Source organism: Oculina patagonica, chromosome 2 (assembly GCF_052425735.1).
Source record: "Oculina patagonica isolate OP01 chromosome 2, crgOcupat, whole genome shotgun sequence".
NCBI classification, from domain to species: Eukaryota; Metazoa; Cnidaria; class Anthozoa; order Scleractinia; family Oculinidae; genus Oculina; species Oculina patagonica.
Genome location: NC_135759.1, coordinates 13,174,119 through 13,193,296, shown reverse-complemented (window position 1 = coordinate 13,193,296; position 19,178 = coordinate 13,174,119). Strand labels below are relative to the sequence as shown.

The 19,178-nt window shown below is 38.4% G+C and overlaps 2 protein-coding genes across 2 annotated transcripts in view; both read right to left on the bottom strand.

Annotated features, from left to right (window-relative positions):
- LOC144639692 (endoplasmic reticulum-Golgi intermediate compartment protein 1-like) overlaps nt 1–5,837 on the bottom strand; it is a 25,643-nt gene extending 19,806 nt beyond the window's left edge. Inside the window, exons 1-3 of the mRNA XM_078498989.1 lie at nt 5,695–5,837; nt 2,808–2,869; nt 2,349–2,421 (exon numbers count right to left, since the gene is read on the bottom strand). Coding sequence (XP_078355115.1) covers nt 2,349–2,421; nt 2,808–2,869; nt 5,695–5,714 — 155 coding nt within the window. The 5' untranslated portion in view covers nt 5,715–5,837. The remainder of the gene's footprint in view (nt 1–2,348; nt 2,422–2,807; nt 2,870–5,694) is intronic.
- A 5,535-nt stretch (nt 5,838–11,372) lies between these two features.
- LOC144639385 (dual specificity protein phosphatase 1-like) lies at nt 11,373–18,411 on the bottom strand. The gene is made up of 4 exons (XM_078498700.1): nt 18,305–18,411; nt 14,263–14,697; nt 12,658–13,065; nt 11,373–12,058 (listed from the first exon to the last, which is right to left on the bottom strand). The coding sequence occupies exons 2-4, from the start codon at nt 14,639–14,641 to the stop codon at nt 11,679–11,681; spliced, it is 1,167 nt and encodes a 388-aa protein (XP_078354826.1). The 5' UTR covers nt 14,642–14,697; nt 18,305–18,411; the 3' UTR covers nt 11,373–11,678.
- Between the last annotated feature and the right edge of the window lie 767 nt (nt 18,412–19,178).

Here is a 19,178-nt window from a genome sequence, read left to right as displayed (position 1 = left end):
CTTGTATTAATCAATCAACTTCACATCGCGGTTCGTCACAATGATTTTACTCCCGGCGTATCAAATCGAACGAAATCGAACAAATTTTTTATCGAACTCAATCGAACAAAATCGAATCTAATCGAACGATTAAATTCGATTTTGTTCGGTCATCGAACGAAATCGGACAACAATTTTTTTTGTGAGTTCGATTTCCGAACCAAATCGAACGAAATCGAATTAAGCGTTCGATTAAGTTCGAAAAAAAACAAAATTGGAACCTAGCGGAGCGAGTAAAAAGTTAATGATCATTCCTTAAATGGTTTTGGAATAAGTGACTGGACACGGTATCGTATAATCTTTGTCTTTTTATTTGATCCTAAAGAAATAAAACATAATATTCGAGCAATCTAATACGCCCGGGAATACGTCAAAACTCGTACGAGGGATCAAATTACAAATACTCAAATACAACCCCCGATGTATCTGCGTATCGTATCAAGTGAAAACCGTATTTTAGAATAACATTTTGCGAATTAAAACTTTATGTGATCGATTAAACAATATAGCATTGCACATGGGGATGAAGGTGCACGCCGTATGTGACATCAGTGTTAACCGTATTTTTATTGTTGTTAGTGGCAGAATTATTTCTCCATTTTGACATAAAAAGTATGGAAATAAAGGAAACATAACTTAAGATGGCTTCATCGATTGACGCATTTACCCGGGAATTTATCCCCGTGATCATCAAATGAAGGAAAACTGAACATTCGCTCGATTCAGATCATATCTTCATACGACGTAAGCCGCTCGCTTTGGCGTCGTTCGACGACCGAACTAAATTGAACGTCATCGGACTTTATCGAACGTTCGATTTTGTTCGATTTGCATTTATTTTTTGTGAGTTCGATTTCGTTTGATGACCGAACAAAATCGAATTTAATCGTTCGATTAAGTTCGATTGCGTTCGATTGAGTTCGAAAACCGACAGTACCATATTTCAGTGTTTGTTTTGTCGTCATCCACGTCCGGTTACATTTCGAAACACCACTAAGTTGCACATTACCATTATGTTAGCTGGGCAAGCTCCCGTAAGCGGCCATCTATCCCCTACACCTCTAGTGGCCGCTTACAAGAACCATTCTCGTAAGCGGCCAGCTCCAGTTGCGGACACTTTTTTCGCGTCCCGAGGGTGTCCGCTTATGAGAGCTTCGACTGTATTTCCGAGTCAATAAATCGAAGGGTAAAACAACAATGAACCAACCAAGTTGACGAACGTGTAAAGCTTGGTTTTCACTAGCGATGCAAGCACAAGCGCAAGCATAAGCGCAATCACGCAAAAAAGGACACATTTTGATCCTTGTTCTTGTGCTTGCCGCAAGCACAAGCACAAGCATAAAACTGCAATGCACTTGTGCTTTTGCTTGAGTCGAAGCCGTTTTCACGGTGAAATAAGAGCTGTTATTCTTGCGCTTGTGCTTGCGTCGCTAGTGAAAACTAGGCTTAAAGCTTAGAAATAGTGACCACAATAATATAATTCACCACGCGGCCAGTGAATTATTTTTCCATTCGGTGAAACTTGCCCTTGGACGATTCTCAAGGTTGAATGTTGTATTTTGTATTTTTGTTACTACTGTATTTTGTATTTTTGTAGTTTGTATTTTTGAATGTTGTAAATTGTTGTATTTTGTATTTTTTTTGTATTGTTGTATTTGTATTTTCCCTGTCGATAGTTTGTCGGTCCTTCGATTTTAGGGTTGCGACAAAATTTTTCTTTCGAGGAAACGCATTTTACATGATAAATTAACCACGCACCAAATATATTTTCTCGAACGGCAAAATCCCAACGGAGACAAGAATCGGAGAGACTGTCAGACAGCAAAGGACAAGTTTGATATAAAGCAAGCAATTAACCGTAGCCAGCAAATTCAGAAATTGCTTTCATCTTTATAGAAATGAATTTATTAAAGCGAAACATCCTATACATGAGACCACACGGTGCTAACAGTTCTGAGAGCTCTTTGGTCTCGTTAACGCGTTCTGCGAAGAGCGTCTTGTGGTCAAGGTCAAGGTCAACCCTCCGGATTTTGGTAGGTAAAATCTGATTGGTTTAGCGGCGGAAAGGAATGTTAGCCCCGGTTAAGCAGGCGTTCCTGGGGAGGAGTGAAACACAATCGCCCCAAAGAACTACTGCGTGGGAGGCTATTGTATCTGTTGATACAATGAATATATTTCACTTGGTTTTATTCTGTTAAAAGTGTGGAAAGCAGTATTATAATGATCAAGCAACAGTAACATGCATAAGTAACATCTTTAGAATTAAACTGATTAACCAATTCCAAATGAATGTTAATTTTTGTACGTACATTTCTGTGTTTATAAAGCTGTAAAATTCTGATAGCAACAAAAACACTATAAAAAGGCAACTGCATATGGAAACTGTTGAGAGAAAAAAACACCACTATGACACTGCTATACTACATAAAGTTTCTTTGTAGATATAATTATTAATTATTATAAAGCTTTATTTAAGCCCTGATTTCATGCAAAATTTTTCAATTTTGGCACACATCATATCAGTTGCGTCTGCTCAATGCTGAGCCATCCAAGAACAGTAGCAAATAAGACTGATACAAACATTTACCATACATGTATTTGATATCTGATAGTAACAGCCCCCCAAACAATTGACCATCCAAAATTAATGATAAAATTTTTCAGTTATTAGTAAATCTTATGTAGCAAACTTCTACAAGTAGTGGCACTCCAAAAGTAGCCACTTCATACCAAGCTTGAAAATATGACTAGCTGTGCATTAAACTTACTAACTGCTCCTGTCAGTGTTGGTTCAGTTAAATCCTTGGGTACTTTTCTGTAAACATCAAATCTGCAGATTAAAAGTAAAAGATATGTACATCCTTGACATCCTTGTTACCATTTAATGATTTTACGAAATGCATTCAACAACTTTTGTTAGGTCAAAAAAGAAAATGAATTGTGTTGGTTGGCCACCCACCCCAGTGCTTAAATAAAACACTTTTACTGTTCATGACCTGTACACAGCTGTGGTCAATTCAATATTTATAGGTGTCAATTAAACTTTGAAAGGAAAAGAAAATAAGGACGTCTTCCTGTGTACCTTTGCAAGGGTGCATATCAGACATTATAAGAATGTGATGTTCCACATGCTATGATTGGTCAGTTCTGTTTCATTATATTTCCATTAAGCGTTCAGCCTCCATTGTGTAAGGACTTTATAAGTTAAAATGCATGTGGCTTTCATCTTGTGTTTGAGCGTTTTATTTCTTAAACAATCTTTAAGGAAATACTTAGCTTACTCCATGTGCATTGTTGAGAAGCACTCTACTATGCCCCATGCTTCTCTATACACTTCTCTTGCGTTTTGAAAAACAAATTGGATGCTTATGTATAACTCAACAATGCACTTGCTATACATGCTGTGCAGTATAATCATGCATATGGTCTGGTGTGATATATACAACCTGTTTGAATTGTAAAACAAGTCCTGCAATAATACCAAAGGCTGATGTAACCAGAGCTGGCAGTACACAAATGAATATCATTACTACCAGCCAACCCAGTGTCTTAAATAAATGTTTATGATAAACAACATTTCCACCCACTATCCATTTGGCACCTTTGTAATCCCCAAAGTTTAGTTTAATAAACCCAGCATGGGGACATATACAAAACATGGACCCGATTTCATGGACCACCTTGCGGACCTGGTCCATGGACCACCCCTAATTTTCGAAAGCAAATCAAAGTGTAGAATGGGGACAGGGTATAAATTGATGGCATGTTTTCAAATAACAGAAGAAAATAACAGAAACAAAACACCCGAAAGAAGCGAAACCATCCAAACGACAAAAACCAAACCACTGAAACATGGTGTGGTCCATGTTTTGTATACATCCACGGCATGGTCAATAGAACAGAACCAAATGTGAAATCAATTGAACTCTAATCGTACCATTGTTTTTCAACTGGTTCGGCAATCAAACACAATCAAACAGGATTTCTTTGGTGAGTTTTATTACCGATCTCAATCGAACCAACCATACTTAATCGACACAATTAGTTCGATTTTGTTTGGTAGAAAAACCAAATGGCATATAAACATTGATAAGCACTGAAGTTTTAATAGAATTGAATTATAAAATAGAGAGATTCAGTTCCTCTTATAACTACGCAATTAGGGAAGTGTAAAAAACAAAAATGCTTTTCAACCACCTTAAACCTTTATTATTTCAAGAAATATAAAATTGATGAGATGTATCTTACTAGCAAACTTTAACAGCGCAGCAAAACAAATTGCCTTTATGATACCCGGTCAATACAGCCATTTCCGAGTTACTCTTTGCCACCGTTTCAAAATGAGTCTACCTGCGAAACCATTCACAAAAAAGTGAGTTTCACCTACAGGTCCATTTTCATGCAAATCAAACTCATTTTAATTTGCATGGTTTCGCACATACCGGTAGACTTGTTTAGAGACAGAGGTAAAGGGTAACTCAGAAATAATAATCAGAAGTGAATAACTCCTATTTCTGGTATAATACTGGCCAGGAATAGTCTTATTAACTTGAGGTTATTGAGGAAGTCCCCAGTTAATTTGCCATCACTGGAAATGTTCACTTTGATATGTTAAAATGACCACAGTGAAAATGACCACTTCTAGAATTGTAGACTAAATAATTATTGTAATTGCGACATCTTTCCAGTGAACATGTTTGAAATTGAAGCCTTTGCCCATGGCTTATTTGACCGCAACGCACTGTTCAAAAACCAGATGAAGCCGGTTTGGAATGACAGAGTGCAGGCCAAGGAAAAAGTTCTTTCAGTGTAGAGTTTGATTCTGTTTGCTTTAAAAAGCATTTGATTTTCGAACGTTCACTTGTGTTCGATTGGCAAAACATTTAGGTGAGTTCAATTGTTCCATTACCAAACCCAATTCAAATCAATCGAACGACTGAAGTTTGATTAAGCTTGATTACTGAATGATCAATTAGCTACACTGGGAATAAAAAATCAAAGTCAAAAAATAACATTAAAGTATTACATTAAAATAACTAATAAAGTATCAGATAACTTCAGGTCACTGCCAAGCAAAATAAAACTTTAAGTTTAAAAAAAAATTCACGACATAGAAGAATACTAGTCAGTGTGATGTTCTGAATATTCAAAAGTTATATTTACCAAATATCTGGCTTTAATTAACAAATGAGAGCAGCTGAGGCGACTAAATATTAAAGTGGAAAACTTAAAAAACAACTATTTTATTGGGAAATGTTTGGCTAACGCGTTAGCTTCTTTATGCCACCAGTGAATACACTGAAGCCAGTGAATACACACTGTGAACAAAGCCTACTCGCTCCTTTGTGCATCTTTGGTAATTTGAATACGAAAATAAGGATTAAATTTTAATGTTTCGAACTAAGCTTATGTATCAAGCTTCGGTAATACACCAATAATTCACGCTTATAAATTTGGCACAAGTTCAACTAATATTAATAAATGTTTATCCTTTTTACAACGAGAGTGCTAGTTTATTATTTTTTTTCAGATGCTAAAGTTACACGCCAACGTGTTTTGACACGTGTCCGGTAGTTTAGTTGTGCAGAATATTTGGTGAAAACTCATCATGCACACACACCAAAAGCTGAATAATCACACACAAGAACCTCTCACCTTCTAACGTCAAACTGCATATTCCCTCAGCGCCGTAAATTGGTGCAAAGTAAAACCATTCACTCCCTAATAAAAAGGAATAATGTAAATAAATTCTGACAAGTTGGTTATTCACCGCAACAACTGTTTTGCCGCCATTTATATTTTCTACGCGGTGAAACCTGATTGGCTGAAGTGCAGTTTATCCGCCAGTCTTTCTCCACACAAGGCCGCGCTCAAAATAAAACAATGAAGCCTGGTGTCTGGTGCCATCGTGCCATGTGTACAGGTCGCGTGGACCAAGCGTGGACCAGGCCGCATTTATTAAGAATTTCAATCAAAGCTAAGAGCAGAGCCCCTCTTCGAAGAACTTTTCAGAAAACGCCCCAAAAGTAAACATAGCCCCAGCAATTTAAGATGCAGATTTCAAAACCAGCTGGCGAAAACTGTTTCTTAGTTTTTTTCCCGATCCCGTCGAGTCTAAAAACCCTTCCCAAGGAACCTCTGTGATCACTGATGAGAATGATCATGGCCGGGGTTTTGAAAAGTCTTTCTGAGGAAAGTTGAAGGAGCTACTTGCGCAAAGATGTCAAAGATTTACGGTGACGAAAACTGGCGCCGCCACATGTGGATCGGTCGAACTACTTTATCAGGAAATCCCAGGAAATTGTAATAAGCGATTGTTTGGAGTGAAATTTGAACGAGTTAAACTGAACTGCAAAAATGACGCTATACGGCGATCGACTAATCCTGCAGTTCCATAAGTAGTCCAGTCCCTGAACTCTCTCTTCCACGCGCCCTTTATAGGGGTTGAACCCAGGCGCGCGAAGAGAGAGTCCAGGGGCCCGTTTCTCAAAAGTCCCGAGAACTTCTCGGTCCCGGAAACTTTTCGGGGCTGTTATCGGGCGCGTTTCTCGGGTTCGGAAAAGCGTTTCTTAAAAGGACCGAAAGTGTCCCCTATTACTGGTTCGGGGAGGTTTTCGGGATTTGTAACGCAAGAAATAGCACGTGCTTCCACTTCCCCGCCTGTGATTGGTTCAAAAATTGCAATTGACACCGCTGCACTAAGTTGGGTTTGTCACTAACTGAACGCATCAAATTCAAAACTTTTTCGATGAATCTTCTGCACAGTTTTATCTCTGTCGATTCAGTGTACAGTCTTCAGCAATGTTTATTTTTTTAACACTGATTCACCTCTGGGCTACTTAATGTAATGGCAGCTTGATGTAAGTGTTAAAAGCGTTTCTGTTGTTTAATTTTGTTTATCCGGGGCTTGTAATTTACGAAGCTCGCGCTACAAACAGCCACTGTCTTGTTTTTGAGCCTTGAAGTTTGGTTGAATAAAGTCACTTTTGGTTGAATTCTTCCCTATCATTGTGGCTCAGTACTTTGACGGACTTACTGTACATACACTGAATGAATTTCGGAAGTTTTTGTAAACAATTTCAGGCGGAAAAAGTCGGCCATCAGATACGTTTTTTAACCCCGCTACGTTCTCTTCGCGAAGTAAATGTTCTTCTTGGCGCGTCAGAGTTTGTTTTGAAATTTGTCAATTATAAACAACCGAATTCTGCGAGACGTCTTTCTCTCTCACATCCTTTTCTGTTGTCCTGTTCATGCAAGCCTTTCACCGCCCTTTGTTTTCAAAAAAGTGCTTCGGAGATGCAATTTTATAGCAACAAAATAAGTCCCGAGAAGTGTTTTCGAGAGGTCAAGAGCTCCCGTAAAGCTTACGGGAAAAATGGAGTGATTTTCTCGGACCCGCAATTTTCGGGCGTTTTGAGAAACAGGAAAAAGAGATTTCGGGAGCTTTACGGGACCGTTTTCGTACCCGAACAGTTTTTGGGACTTTTGAGAAACGCACGCCAGGATAACCTGCATGCTGCAAAGCTAGGTTTTTTAAAGTTTTTCCGGTGATCCTGCTTTGGTACACGGTCGCGTAGTTAAACTCGTCATCAAAAGGGCTGCCAAATAAGGTTTTCCCCCCAATTTTGGGGAAAAAACTGGCGCATGCGCATGCAAGTTATCCTGGACTCTCTCTTCGCGCGCCTGGGTTCAGCCCCAAAAGGCGCACGGAAGAGAGAGTTCAGGGACTGGACTATTCCATAAGATGTATTTGGAAATACGTTCCCGTCCGTCAAGGAAATGACAGTCTAATAGATGGCAAATTACTTTGTTTAGTTATGTAGCTGATTTTTCTTTTTTTTCTTTTTTTTTCACCAACAGCTAGACTTCCTAAATGTCGTTTGCTTCTCGTTTCACTTTCGCGCTTCGCGCTCTGTGAGCTCGACCTGTAAGCAAGTCTAACCAACAGCGTGCGCTCTCCGATTAGATACTTCGAACTCAAACCAGGCGATGTTGGACACGCTCCACGTGACATTTTTTCCACCAATAAACAATAAAACGGTTTACCGCGAGAAGTCTTTGAGGGGGCATGCACATTGTAAAATCCATGACGCCATAGACCGACAACCGCCGTTCTTTCTTCGCTGCACTGCATTTCTGTATGCCCTTGTTAATCGGTGTTAACGGCCAGGAGCACGTGGTCCTAGTATAACCCATTGACTGGTTAACCCGTAAAGGACTGTGGTATTTTTCATGATAAAATATATTCTTCATGACCTATTCAGTAAAGAACGTGAAAATCGTACAAAGTATGCCTAAACGAACCACAGGAATAAAAAAATACGAATTTTTATTCTAAAAATCGAAGAAAAACTTAGTGATACTTTTCGTTAAAAATGCTCTGTTTTCGTTGAGGTTAGGTGGAAACGTTTTCAACGCGCACCAAGGCGACTTTATGGCCAACGAAACTGCAAAAGAAATAATAAACGAACAGCCTGACCTGCTCTATAATATCTCAACTGTAATCTGCGCAATCCGTTTATAAACAAAATACTTGCTTGGAAGTGAAAAGGAATGTTATTTTGCATGTTTAAATGAGGTTTTTGAACGTTTGGTGAAAATCCTTTCAGATAAAGGCTAGAAAAAGGCTTCTAAAGCATTCAATTGTCGTTTTAAGGCAACATCTTGTTTCCTTAAAGTCATCACTTCTTATGAGCATAACTTTGAATGTTTTGTCAGTAGAACGCCAATTCACAAAAGACGGATTTTAGGATCACGTACAATCAGTGCGTGACTGAGCATTGTGATAAAACTTTGCTTAGCGCTAACCTCAATTCAAGCTGAAGTTTGAGGTTTGCCGTTTGCGGTCAATACATGCCCAGTCACACAGTGGAATGCCGAGTTCTCGAACCTCCTGATACAGTATTTCGAGCTAAAAGTAATTTTCAAATTTGCTCAAAGTCGAACAACTGCGCAATTTTATCCCCTATGTCTCGAACCCCCGATTTTTCGTTTCACTTGAGGTACGAGAAATCGAGATTTTACTGTGGTTTGTCCTTTTACTTAATAGAATTAAGCAGTCCTAGCATTCGTTTCACAAACGATGATAAAAAGCACAATATTCATTTTATTAGATTAAAAATTATTTGATAAAAGTTGACACTGGCTTAAAATATGTACAGGACGTTTCGGCTACTGCTGTAGCCTTCTTCAGCAATATGTAAATTTAAAACGGCGTCCCTGGTGTTATAGGAATAAAAACTAAAATATGCAGAAAAAGGTGACAAGGAATGTACTGAATAAAGTCCGAGATGGAAACGCTATTAATGAACACGTAGCATTCCCAAACATTTATAAAAAACTTAACAATTTTTAATTGCATTCCACCCCCTATTCTATCCTTTTTAGTCGCATTTTTAGAATTCCACCCCCAATTTTATTCAGTACATTCCTTGTCACCTTTTTCTGCATTTTTTAGTTTTTATTCCTATAACACCAGGGACGCCGTTTTAAATTTACATATTGCTGAAGAAGGCTACAGCAGTAGCCGAAACGTCCTGTACATATTTTAAGCCAGTGTCAACTTTTATCAAATATTTTTTAATCTTATCATGCCTGGCTACAAACCAGATATTTTTAAATTCATTTTATTGTTGATGTTGAAATTTACATCAGTTGCAGCATCCACACGTGACATCACGTAAAATATAACCGGGGATAGAAATGATGATTTGCGGGTCATGACTCACGTCAATACTGTGGCCTGGAAGGGACATCGACTTTGTCTAAGCCTTCTTCCAGCACGGTGCCATCCCGCGTAGTTTGCGGTTTCCTTCCCCCGCATCGCGTGACACGACAACAAAAAGAAAAAAAAAGCACAAATCGAATCCTTCTTCTTACATACGTGACCAACATAGATGGCAAGGCGAGGCGTTGGCCAAGATGCCTGTTATTCAATTTTGGTTTCGGCACGTATTGTTTACGTAGTGGGCGTTTTTCACACTCACTTGTTATTTGTTCTACACTTCAGAGGGTTACCGGGGTATACCTACTTCTGTAAAGTAGCGTGAAACTTTTACTATCAGCGGTCAACATGAAGAATCGTTATTAGTCACCAGCTAGAGCATTAGAAAATGAAAAAAAAAAAAACAGATCTTTTAACAAGTCACTGTCTAGTTAATCTAAAGGCACTTATAATTAACCTGTATGGGTCTTAACACATTCAACCCTCACACGCCAGATCGTTTTGTTATATACTTTGCGATAAAACTGAATTCCTTTCAAAATTTTGTTTTACCTGCGTGCCTAACACAAGCTTATCGTACAGTAGGCACGTGAAAAACATTTAGAGTGCGAAAGAAATCTTCTTAATATTGTTAACCGTCGCAGTGGTCGAAAATTTAACTGTCTTCTGTTAAACAGTGATTTTTTTTAACCGTTGGTCTTTAAACTTTACCCTAAAGGATGTACCTTACTCGAGAACTGTTTTACTTTAGATAAAAATAGTTTATCGAGTTCCTTTACTCAAATATTCAAGGAATTTGATCACTGGGAGGTAAACATTTTGAATTCTTGTATTTTGTTCCTTATTTTACACAGATCTTCGACCTATTTCCGGTGACGATTTTCGTCATTTTTATATCGGACCGTTGGTTTTTGTGGTTTTTATTTGTAAATTTTCTCTTCGTCACTGAGATCGTCACCAACTTTGAAAATATCCACTGAGCGCCTGATCTATTCTGATCTATTAGGGAAGAGAAATTAACTTAAATATTTTCTGTGACGATCCCTGAATTCGACATTCTTGTTATAGTGCTCAAAGCTAAGGTTATAATTATCTGTTAAATATTGCGTTTCTTATCAAATACAAATCAACCAGTTATTTGTGATGGAACCCTTTCTGCGACCGAGGCAGTATAACATGAGACTTTTTCTTAAATTGTTTTTTTTTTTTATTTCAATACACTCCGCCGCGTCCACCTCTCGTGGCCGTATTTTGTTTCCATTTATATTATATTTCAATTTATCTTTCTCAAATTTACAATATAAATTTGGTGTTAATTTTTATATAATATACATTTAACTGCATTTTTTTTTTCTTACATATATATTACAAAATTCAAGAAGCGAAACCTTGCTTCTGAGGTCTCCCTCGTTAACGTGAAATATATTTTATCTCTATCACTTAATAAATATTAGCAAGATAGATATTTTTCATTTACTTCTTTTTCGTACAAAAATATTACGTATGTCGAGTACATTGAGTATTTACCACAGGGTATAAGGAAGATGAAATGAACAATATTTTGTTAAGAACTATTGATCAATATAACTACCCCACATAATTTGTTCAGTCTTATTTATGGTATATTCTAATAGCAGAAGTCCATAATCTGAGATTATGTACTTCTGCTAATCATAGTGAATAATTTTTCCCTACAGTCGGACTATTTTAAAGAGGCATGGGTGAAATTAATTTTTATAGAAACAAAACAATTAGTAGTGCATTTAATGCTATATGGCTTAATGAATGAATCAAAGCAACATCTTGCTTTTTGTCTATAATATTTCTATTTTTTCTCAGAGTTTTGCTTAAGAATTCGCCTGTTCAACTTCTTATTCTTAAATATTATTTTCTCTATCAGGCTACTTCTACTGAACTACATCGGTGATGTGACAAGTCCTGGTGAATTCTGCGTGTTACCAGACGGAGTAATGGCTGATCCACAAGGCAGAGACGAAAAGCTAAAGAACCCAAATGGAGATGTGACGGCACAACTTGTTGTTGGTGTGTTTATTAACAGCTCAGTACTGCTTGCTGCTCTGTCTGTCAGCTGAGTTTCTGTTTCCCAGTTCAGTAATTGTCCCATAAAGTTGAAGTTTGGAGATATTACGGAGCGCCGTTTCTTTACATACTCGTAAGCTTCGTCTAGCCTCAGTCTATATCTGTTTATTAGGTAGGCGAGGCAAATCGTTGCTGATCTGGAGATGCCAGCTTGACAGTGAACCAAAACTCTTCCTTTCGAGTTCTTTACTGAGTCTGAAATAAAATCATAGAAAGGGAAATATAAGACAAACTCATACATATAACTGAGGTTAAGTGGTAATATATAACAACTTCCTTTACACGTCTCTACAATATTAAATTTGAATCAAAGGAAGATGTAGGATATAAATAGACCAGAATAAAAATTATGTTTGTTTCTATAAAGACCTGCACAAATATTGTGGAGAAACTTCCGCTCACGTGTATCGTACCGGATATTCACTTCTGATAATCTGTTTCGTCTTAAACGCTTTTTAATCTTAAGTTTTGGTTCTTCTTTACTAAGATAAACGACATTTCGTAAACAGCAATGCGTAGAGCAAAATTTGATATTGTTTAACAAAAGAAAGCTCAATATTTCTATATCGACTTCCGATATTTCTCAAAAGAGCTTTAAAAATAATCAACTCCTATATTCTTGTTTCAGGGCCAGGAATAAGTGCGGTTTTCTGGGGCATTTTTGTTAGGAGTATGGTCCTCCAGGTCGCTAAGTAACGGCTCTGACGAAAAAGGCGGGAATAGAAGGCACGTCTCCGACTTGTCCAAGGTTTGTGTTTTAACAAAGTCAGTGTTCAAAAGATCACCGTTCTTACCTATAAACGCTGCAGCTTCCTCGAACCATCGGCCAATATCTGCAGTATAAGTATCGTCCACTGGGATAGACTTGTAATGAAATGTCTCCTCAAAAAAGTTCGGAATATTTCTTGATACATTCACAACAGCGGTGATGCCCAGGCGTTGAAGGAGCTCTTTCTGAGACGAATGGATTTCACTTCCAAGATACAAATGCGGTAAAATCTCCACGGGTTCATTTGATTTCACTGTCGAACGTGATTCAGTGAAGTCCCAGATTTCTGTCTCGTGTCTCGGACTAAATGTTCTTTTAGAATCTTTCGCTTTTAACTTTAACCCAAGAGGAGAAGAACTTGTTTGTGTTGGTGATTGTGGTTTAGCAAAGTAGCACATCGAAGGGTACGACGACGAGAATCTTTCAAAGCCTCCTGCAAACAAAAACGACATAATAAAATTTAGTGAAACCGGCAGTTCTGCAATACTGACGTTAAGTTTATTTTAGGTATTAGACAAAGATATGTTATACTATGAAGGGTGAGGGGTCACAAAAAATGAATTTTAAAGTAAAACTTATAACACTGAATCTTGAAGATAAAAGTTTTTCAGTTTCTCAATGTTGTTTACTCCATGTTGAACATATTCATGATTCAACACACGTCTTCCGTGACAAAGCAGCCGTGACGTCATTTCATGGATTGTTATCTTAAGGAGCTTTGGCAATATGTACTTCGAGTGGAAGATAAACAAGTCTATTTTCAGAAACACGACATTGCAAAATATAAGCAACGGTCGTAAAGTTTCGTTGTAAGAGGCTAAAATAGCCAGACTCTGTTTTTAGACGAGACTTCAATAACCTGCAAGGTTTAAACGATCTTAAACTCGCTAAAAAGCCCGACAACCGAATAAAGTAAGGGAAGGAAGAGTGGAACACGAAATATGCTGAAATGACTGTCACAGCTGGTCAGAGGAATCACGTTTTTGCGTGTTTGTAAATCCGCGGGAACCGGTTGTGTCAAAAAAAAAATTGAATAATAAGGGATGAAGAAGTTGCAAATGTGCCCAAACATCTACAGCAACGGAAACATATATTGTAAAGGAAATCCGTAGGGCTGTTTGATTTCTTAATCTCTGACGGTCCTGATTTCTCAGATGGGAAAAGTGATTTATAAAAAAGACACGCACATTTTGCTTGTTTGTCAAATCATTTTGTCAGTGGCATGGGCCACTGGGGACTGGATCAGATCTTCGCACGTGACGCTTTTGTTATTTTCCCTCCATTTTCATAACAAAGAAACTCATTCATTCATGAATTCTTGATGGGAACCGCACACATAATTAAATAGTTCTCATTCACTACGTTATGGCTTTGTTATGGTATGTTTATCACAACACTCGCTTTCATTCAAGCGAGGAATAACCGATAAATCTACTATCCGCTTATTTTTGATTGCGATGTTGTGAAATTGATACTATGAAATTTTGACCCAAATAAGGCAAACATTTGGAAGTAACGATCAAGCGATAAAGATGTATTCACAGGCTATAAACACGTGGCCAACCAAACAATGGATATCACAGACGTGCAGTAAGAACAAGAGGAGCGGTAATAGATGAACAAAACTTACCTTTGATGAAATATAGGTTCTTGTTTATTCTCTCTCTCCTTAGAAGCATATAGATAATCTTCATTGTATTATCCATTTCCAAATCTTTCCAGTCTTGTGTTCTGTCCTCGTATAAAATCAAAGTTTCAGCGTCAGCGAGCCTTCGCTTGGACTCGGGAGATGTGAGCAGGCAATCTAACGTGGATGATCCACGATGAAGTCTTCTTTTTAAAATAGGTGGGCAGTGAACGTTAAGTGATCCTCTGATGTGAGCAGCGTTAAATGACAAAAATGAACGGCAATCAATGACTATACACTTCTGACTCAGAGAACTGGCCATGTTTACAACGGTGAGCGGGGCAAGGGGCCAAATCAACTCACTCTCATCCATTGCAACCATACTCTTTGATTCAGCGATGTTTTGATTTGTAATAACGGTGTGGCTTTCCTTGTTTACTAAAAGAAAATTAAATACGAGAGATTATTTCGTGTTCGGTGGACTCGTGCTTGTACGCGCGGAGTTCTGTGTAACTGGCGATCAGTTCAACAAGCCCGCGTTTATATTCTCTTCATTCCCGCCCAGCTCTCATGTTGCTATTTTTACCATGCGTGACGTCATTGAAAGGCGTTTTGTAACGTCGTGTCGCGGCTCACGAGTTTTGTCTCAACCTATCATTTCCCTTCATTGGCGGAAAGCTAATTCGGCGCTGACAGATGAACAATATGAAAACAATGAGCAATACATTCCGGTCGTGACAGAAATGTTATCAGGTTCTCAAATGACGTCCAATGAGATATGAGCTACTTTCATCAAGTATCAACTATCAAAATTCAAAGTTTTTGCGCAATTCATGTTTTCATTAGACAAAGGTTAATAATTCCAAGCTTTGGGCACAGCAATAATATTTTATGTAAATATTCCCAAAAGAATGAGTGGCAGTCACCGAGAAACATTTCTTTATAACGAGGTAACGGGTAGAAATTTATTAGTATATACCAAAGATAGAGGTAAATAACGGAGTTTATGAAAAGAACGCCAAACTCTCTTCACTATCACATTTCAAGCCCAAACATGGCTATTGAGAGACAAAACAAACCAGTATTAAATAATGATCGTCAGTTCTTTTTATAAAGATAATCAAATTGCCATAATTTGATCCGTCACTGCCCCAAAATAGTTTGCGCGGATCACTGGACTGTAAATAAACGTATTTCTTTGTTGTCTTGCAAAGGCACATCACACAGTTACATATTTCGAAATAAGATAAATTGTTTTTGTTTTGTAATCTTCGATGGTGCCATGAATGACCAAAGCGCTTTCGTGCTAATGTTATCTTGCAGATTAGATATCCGACTGCTAATATCTTAATTGACCACAGAGCCTCACCTTGAATTCCAAACACCACTGGCAAACAGCACAGCAGAAAACATATCACCAAATTCAAGAATTTTCACTGTCGATTTAAAAAGCTAAAGCCAGTATTGAAGTCCAACCCTTGCCCATAAACGTGGCCGTCAAACACCAGCTTAAACTTCAGTTCCGCGGTTCCTTTAACCGGACAACAGCAGCGGACGGGCCGAAATTTCGGCATTGGGTGGGAATGCCTTCGCCTTAAGTTATATATTTTTCTATAACATCGAGATAATGTGTATTATAAAGTGCAGCTAGCTGACTAACTGATGTTAAAAGGGTAGCCTAGAAAAGTTCCCTTCACTTGTATGACTCTCAAACTAATAGAGTGCTACTGTCGACTTGTAAACAGTGCGTGACTTCATGGGATCCGGTTCGCGATTTCTCTCACACACCCTACTTCCGATCAAGCTAAAAATATTCTCAACATCAGTCCAAGCTAGAAATTTCTTTTTACATTTTGAGCGCTAATCTTGTGTTGCTTTCTGGTGTGTTATAGCAAGATTCGGAATATCTCACTGATCAGAGAACTATTCGTCATGCGGTTTTTTGCAACATTTTGATTAGGGTTTGACCTTGTGTAACCCTCTAACAGGTGAAACAACATGTTTATTCTGCAGGCATCGTGCAACCAATGTTACTTGCTCATATCTTGCCACTCGCAAAATGTTCAGAAAAAGCTAATATTTGACTTCGGCAGTCGCCGGTCGAACCATTTTTGGACTCTTTTTTTGTGTCCGTGAGAGACTTTTTCTGGTGCCGTTCAGGCCCTGTCTCACCACGAGTAAGAGGAAATGAAAAATGGGCTGAACATCAGCAAACAATTTCAAATAGAAGTAAAGTTATCCGAACCCTGAAGTGGAGAATTAAAAACCCGCAACAGAGAACCTCTGGCATCAAATAAATGATGAAAAAGCTGAATGCAAACTATTTTCTTTACTGTGAATTTCAGTTAAGAGACTCAAAGGAAAAAGTATCATGGTGTTTTAAGTTCAACTGGTAAGCAATTTTCTCGATCTAAAAATTCTCTTGAGAAAGTAAAGTAGAGTAAGCAAACAGTTTGTTAACAGCGCATTCATGTGGTAGCTCTTCATCAGTTACTAGCTTTCTAACCTAGAAGCTCAGTTTATCTGTTGCACAATTTCCTTATCAACTTCAAGTCCCTAACAAGTCTAACTTTAAACAAAATAAAAAATCAGTGTATTTCAGAGATCAGAAACAGAGCATTTCTAAAACTTTTCTTTTATTGCAAATTTCAATTTCAAACGCACTTTAAATGAACAGACTCACACAACACTCACTGACTTTGCACAATCAGAATTTCAGTCACCGTTTCCCAACAGTATAACCGCAATACGATATGAAATGGAGCACACCTGTTGCCCGGCCACAATACGTGATTTCATTCATAAGCCATTGATTTACTGTTAAAACTATTTTCGACTATTTTTTTCTCAACCCCAGCTGCTTACATTTACTGAGCTAAAATAATCCCAACATTCAGTACAGACTATAAATAACATCGTCCCCAGTTTGAAGGAAAAAGCGCCGTGATTGAACTATAAATTTAATTCCCGGCTGAGTGTTATTTAGTCTGTTCAGGCGAATGAACAGCCGAGTTTTCCGCCCCCTGACCTTTTCTTTTTTCTAACGCCGTATTTTTCCTGTGAAGGGATTATCATAACATTACCAGCTGGGCACATGCTTTCAGACTGAGAGCAGTCAGTATATTAGGCTGTGACAAGCTAATCAAGTAGCTACACCGGATTAGCTACCACCTGCCTCTGTTCGCGCCTGGGCCCGGTGCCTCTTGTCCGTGGGCTCTCGGCCGCGCGTCGCTCTCCCCTTCTCTGCGTTTCTGGTGTCGGTCGGGGTCCCGGCCGCTCCCCGCCGCCGCCTCCCCTTCGCCGGGCCTCGGCGCCGTCTGTAAGAAGGCTCGAGTGTAATGATAGCTTCCACCATCAACTATAAAGAGTTGACTATGTTGCATTGTAGGAACTTATAGCTTCCAGGCAGCGGCATATGATTCCCAAATAATCAGTACATTTTTATTTCTACAACGACGGCCGAATGAATGTGATTGAACAAACTACAGATTGCCTAACAAAGTATCTATGAGTGATGTATACTTGAATTCATAGTCGACAATGAAAAACAAAACTTAAGAGGCATTTAAATTGAGATCTTTAAGGACAACGGAGAAAAGTTGAGAAAGTATAATGTACTTCTAAAGGATCTAGTTGATGAACCAGCATAAGATTCCCGCGTTTTCTGCCCGTGTTATTTACTACTACTACTCATTCATTCATTAGATCAGTTCATCACACGTGTGTTCAGACCACATGCCCGATACTGGCGAGTGCTGATTCATCATCACACAAACACAACAACAGCAGCCTTGATACACGTTCTTTTCTTCGTATATGTAAACACTTTCCTCAGAAAACAACGTTTTAATGACCTTAAATGTGTTCTGATAATACTCTTCTCAGTTTATATGTACGGTTTCTCCATTCTTTTACGAAATAAAAAGTGAGATCCGTAAATAGATTTTTGATTACCATTAGCGTTTTTTAGTAATCCACATAAAGGATGCATCTTGTTTTCCTGTTCTAAAAGGTATCTTAAGTAATCAGTTGTATGAAGACTTACCTTATTTTGTCCTTAAGCTCGATATTCACCTTATCGTTTCTTTGTTTATTAGGATGGCCGGCACATGGTCACACGGCGTAGTACAACAACTGACCGGAAGTGAATTTACTGACTGACTGACTGATACCAGTTCAAGGCGAACAAAAGATCACAGGTCTTATTGTGATCGCACAGAATTAATACATTATTCACACATCAGTAGACTCCGAGGCGTGTAGAATCCAAAGAGAAATACTTTTACCTTTTACGCCATAAAAAAAACTATACAGTTTTCAGTCAAACTCTAGTTAGTTGCTTGGCTGTGCGGTTTGATTCAAACAAAGAGGATATTTGAATGACTTAATATTGAAATTTGAATCAACAACTTCACGGCTGGTACCCGCTGTATACGACACTCAGGGCAGATCATTTAGTGTAAGAATAGTTAACCAGTTGTAACTAAATCTGGAATCGTGATAAACAACACTCGCTGAGTGTTTTTTCCGCCTCCATTCTAATTTAGTTTCTTTGCGATCGGTTAAAAATAAAACGGTCCAAGCGACACCTGGTACGTTCTTTTTTCTGCTTTTCTTTTGAGGAAGTGAGTCGACGTTATCATTGTTCGTCGTCGCAAACTCGCTTTCAATCTTCACAGAATTTCACAAATCTTCAATAAACAGTGACGCACTTTCTCATCCTAGACACCAGGTTAACTCGTTCCCGCTGGCATGACTTGCTCGTTCGCAGCGCGTAAAGTAAAACCTCCGTATGCCTTATGCATAGATAAGCTGCTGCCTCGTCCCAAGAAACGGGAAAAGGGGAACGCGGGGCTTGTTTTGTCGTCTGCAACAGTCCCACAACTTCAAGCGCACCGAGCACCAAAGAGCAACGCCTG

Excerpts from the sequence above, each read along its gene's own strand:
- LOC144639385 (XM_078498700.1), bottom strand. The coding sequence starts at position 14,641 with ATGGTTGCAATGGATGAGAGTGAGTTGATTTGGCCCCTTGCCCCGCTC. Across the intron at positions 13,066-14,262 it reads GAACCTATATTTCATCAAAG|GAGGCTTTGAAAGATTCTCG; the intron begins GTAAGTTTTGTT and ends TTTTGTTTGCAG. Across the intron at positions 12,059-12,657 it reads GGAAGCTGCAGCGTTTATAG|ACTCAGTAAAGAACTCGAAA; the intron begins GTAAGAACGGTG and ends ATTTTATTTCAG.